This window comes from Ochlerotatus camptorhynchus, unplaced genomic scaffold, assembly GCF_037179485.1.
Source record: "Ochlerotatus camptorhynchus isolate MF236.1 unplaced genomic scaffold, CSIRO-AGI_Acam_v1.1 ptg000312l, whole genome shotgun sequence".
NCBI lineage: Eukaryota > Metazoa > Arthropoda > Insecta > Diptera > Culicidae > Ochlerotatus > Ochlerotatus camptorhynchus.
Genome location: NW_027040800.1, coordinates 401,680 through 404,879, shown reverse-complemented (window position 1 = coordinate 404,879; position 3,200 = coordinate 401,680). Strand labels below are relative to the sequence as shown.

Sequence of the window (3,200 nt, the reverse complement as noted above, 5' to 3'; positions counted from 1 at the left end):
CAACAAGTTCACTGATTTTCCAACAAGTTTACGGACCTTCCGAGAAGTTTACAAAAAAATCAGACCAGTTCATTAATTTATGTAATCAATTGATAAATAATTGCTTCACTGACAACTTAGTAGATCAATCCAATGTTCTATCTAGTCATCTCTTATGTTTAGTACCAATGTAAACAATAAGTCAGACGAGCCGTTCATCTTAGTAATCATGCAACTTTGACGCGTATTTCACGTATTTTACTAAACATTAACAACTATCGTCTGTATGTCCAAAAAGTCTTTTTTTCCTTCAAAGTAAAATGGTTTAATTAAAATTTAATTTCATTCATAAATGACTATGTTATAACCATTCATAATCTGACACTATTTTGTGACAAAATTTGTTTGATTTACACCCCAGTATAGTCCTGAATAAATCTGTTATTGGGAAAGAGTTAACTGCCAGACATTGAGCAATTAACTATTTTAAATCATATCTTTATGGTCGATGGTTTGAGGTTCGTACAGACCATCGACCACTAGTCTACTTATTCGGTATGAAGTACCGTACCTCTAAGTTGACCAACAACATGCATGAGCAAGCCTTCAATTGACGTTTGAGCGGTTTTTATGTTTAAACTCAGGAATGATTGTTTGGCGTTCTGAGATTCTTAAGCGTGAGGTTTGATTGCCAGATTTGCACGCGAGTTTATTCTCTTGGGGAGGCTCAACGAATGAGATTTGAGAATGTTTTTCCGAACACTGCTGTGTGGGAATTTGTTGTTATATTAACTTAGTATGCTTACATCCTCGAAAAAAAAAAACTGTTTCGGAATCCTTACGCCAGCACGAGAGCAGCGGCCTCCTTCTTCAGGGCAGCTCGCTGTTTGCTCACGATCTGGGCCGCAATACGATCCAAATCCCGCTGGCCTTGGCTGGTCAGCTTGCGGCCTCCTTCGGGGTGCTTCTCGATCAGCTTAATCTGTTCCAGAGCCTGCACGGCCCTGCGGGTGGCACTGCCATCAGTGCGGCAGAAATGCGATGGACGGACACCGTTGCGCTGGCGACCACCGTAGACACGGCAGATGGAACCAACACCCGACGGGCTCTGGTGGTACAGACGACGCAGGATCGAGGCACAGCGTATATAGAACCAGTCCTGGTCGGAGGGAGCCAGCTCCTTGAACTTGGCGGTCTTGATTAGGTCAATGTAATCGGGGACCTTCAGCTTACCGGACTTCTTCAAGAAGTCGCCCTGGACAACTTTGTCCTGATCGACGTCCTTCACGGTAATTCCTGGCATCTTCACTAGTATGTGCAACCGAAAAAAGAGGAATACATAAGTGTTTATGAGATACTAATTGACTAAGCCTAAAACATCAAGAGGGAGAGAGAAGGATTAGTAATATGAACAAAGCGCACCGAAACAATAATTGAACATGCGGACACTTTCATGATCTACAACGAGCGATCCAACTGCTACTGCTGGTTTCAGTGATACCCATATAATGTGGACTTAATTTAACAATCGCCATTTGATTCTCTTGAGCTGATGAATTTAAAATTTATATTGAAAACAAGGAGGGGAAAAGTTGGCTTCGGCAATACCTTAACCTATTATCGTCAGGGGGAGCTATTATCGTCCTTGAGAGCTCAATTTTGGCATGTGGATACATTGTGTTTCAGAGCAACTATTGGCCAAAATTGAGTGCTCTAGGACTTTGTTTACCCCTTTGACGATAATAGGTTAAGGTATTGCCGAAGCCAACTTTTCCCCGATTTGATCTGGTTTCGATCTCGAAATACTTAGTAAGCTCACCTAGGGCAGTTATTTCCTTCTTGATCCGTGCACCTTCGATTTTAGTCCTGCCGTTTGTCACTGTTAAATTTTAAATCATCTTCCAGAATCACCCACCACCCCCGCCCGGATACAATTGCATGAATCATCAATTATCACACCCGTTTTGAATCCAATCCATCGGTAAACTACACCCGGCACTTGACCCCTCTCGTCGAACCACGTACGAAACCGCAACGAAAACTCACGGCTCATAAACTCCACAATCACCACGCCATTCCCATTCGCAAAGCTGGTATTAGTACATCTCCCCCTGTCCTCCGTCGTAATTGATTGTTTATCTGTGTACACGTGTGTGTGTGTGTCTGTGTTCATCACAATTGCAGTCCGGCAATGAGGCACTGTGGGGTTGGGCCAAGTGATAATTTGAACCGCACTCTTTCCATCTCTCTCTCACTCCTTCGCTGTGTGTTGAAAATGATTTGCTATTCGGGCCCGGTCGGAACCGTTTCCGGTTACCCAGGTCACATTTTATTGTCTATTATGGCCAGTGTTTGATGGATGGGACTTTTGCGTGCGGCGGGGGTGTGGGAGGCAATAAAAAGTACAATCTCGATAACAAAGCACTACAACCTAATGAGAATGAAAGGGAAATGAGAGCAAAGTGGATTCACATGGGTCCGGGGCGATAGTGTTGTGTGTAGTGCTCCTTTGTTGCTGATTGGTACGGTGGAGGGGGCATGGGGGCAGGGAAGGGGTAGAAAATTAAATTATTCCATTTCAACGTTACTAATTAAAAGCTTTTGCAAATTAACGACCGAGACCGGGATCGAGGGATCGCGCGAGGAGGTTGGAATTGGCATAGGACGCGGGTCGGAGAATATGGCAATACCGAGATAGCAGCAGCACGGGATATGGCATCGTGCCGGGCTCTCACCCGGCAAAGCAGATATAATGTAGAATAAATATAATAAAACAAATGATTTAATTATTCAAGCTGAATTAATTTCATGACAAAAGCTTTCCAAGAGCGGGGATTGGCGGAAAGTGAGTGTGAAGAATTGTGTAGGTGCAAAAAGCGGATGGCAGGGATGCCGGGATTAGCTGCCTACACTCTAATGATCCACCCACATTGGATCCATTCGCGTTGCGTTGACGTAAATTTGACGGTTAGACACCTTCTCGAAGATCGGCAGAACAACAACCGAGGGATTTTTAAACCGTTAAAGTTTAGTGGAAATTCACCAAATGGTACACTGCCTAAACCAGCAAACCGCAAAAGGAAATCTGGCCTCACTGCAGTCTAGATCAGGAGAGTGTCGTTGACAGCCGCCGAGGCGGGACAAGTTGGTCAAACTTTAACCGATCTGTGCACGAATTCGGACCCCGGGCCCCTCCCAACAGTGCGTGCTTATGTTGTGTT

General features: G+C 44.3%; 1 protein-coding gene across 1 annotated transcript; it reads right to left on the bottom strand.

The window, feature by feature from the left end:
• Positions 1–754: 754 nt before the first annotated feature.
• Positions 755–1,303, bottom strand: LOC135707457 (small ribosomal subunit protein eS19A-like). The gene has a single exon (XM_065229276.1). The coding sequence runs from the start codon at positions 1,280–1,282 to the stop codon at positions 818–820; it is 465 nt and encodes a 154-aa protein (XP_065085348.1). The 5' UTR covers positions 1,283–1,303; the 3' UTR covers positions 755–817.
• Positions 1,304–3,200: the final 1,897 nt, after the last annotated feature.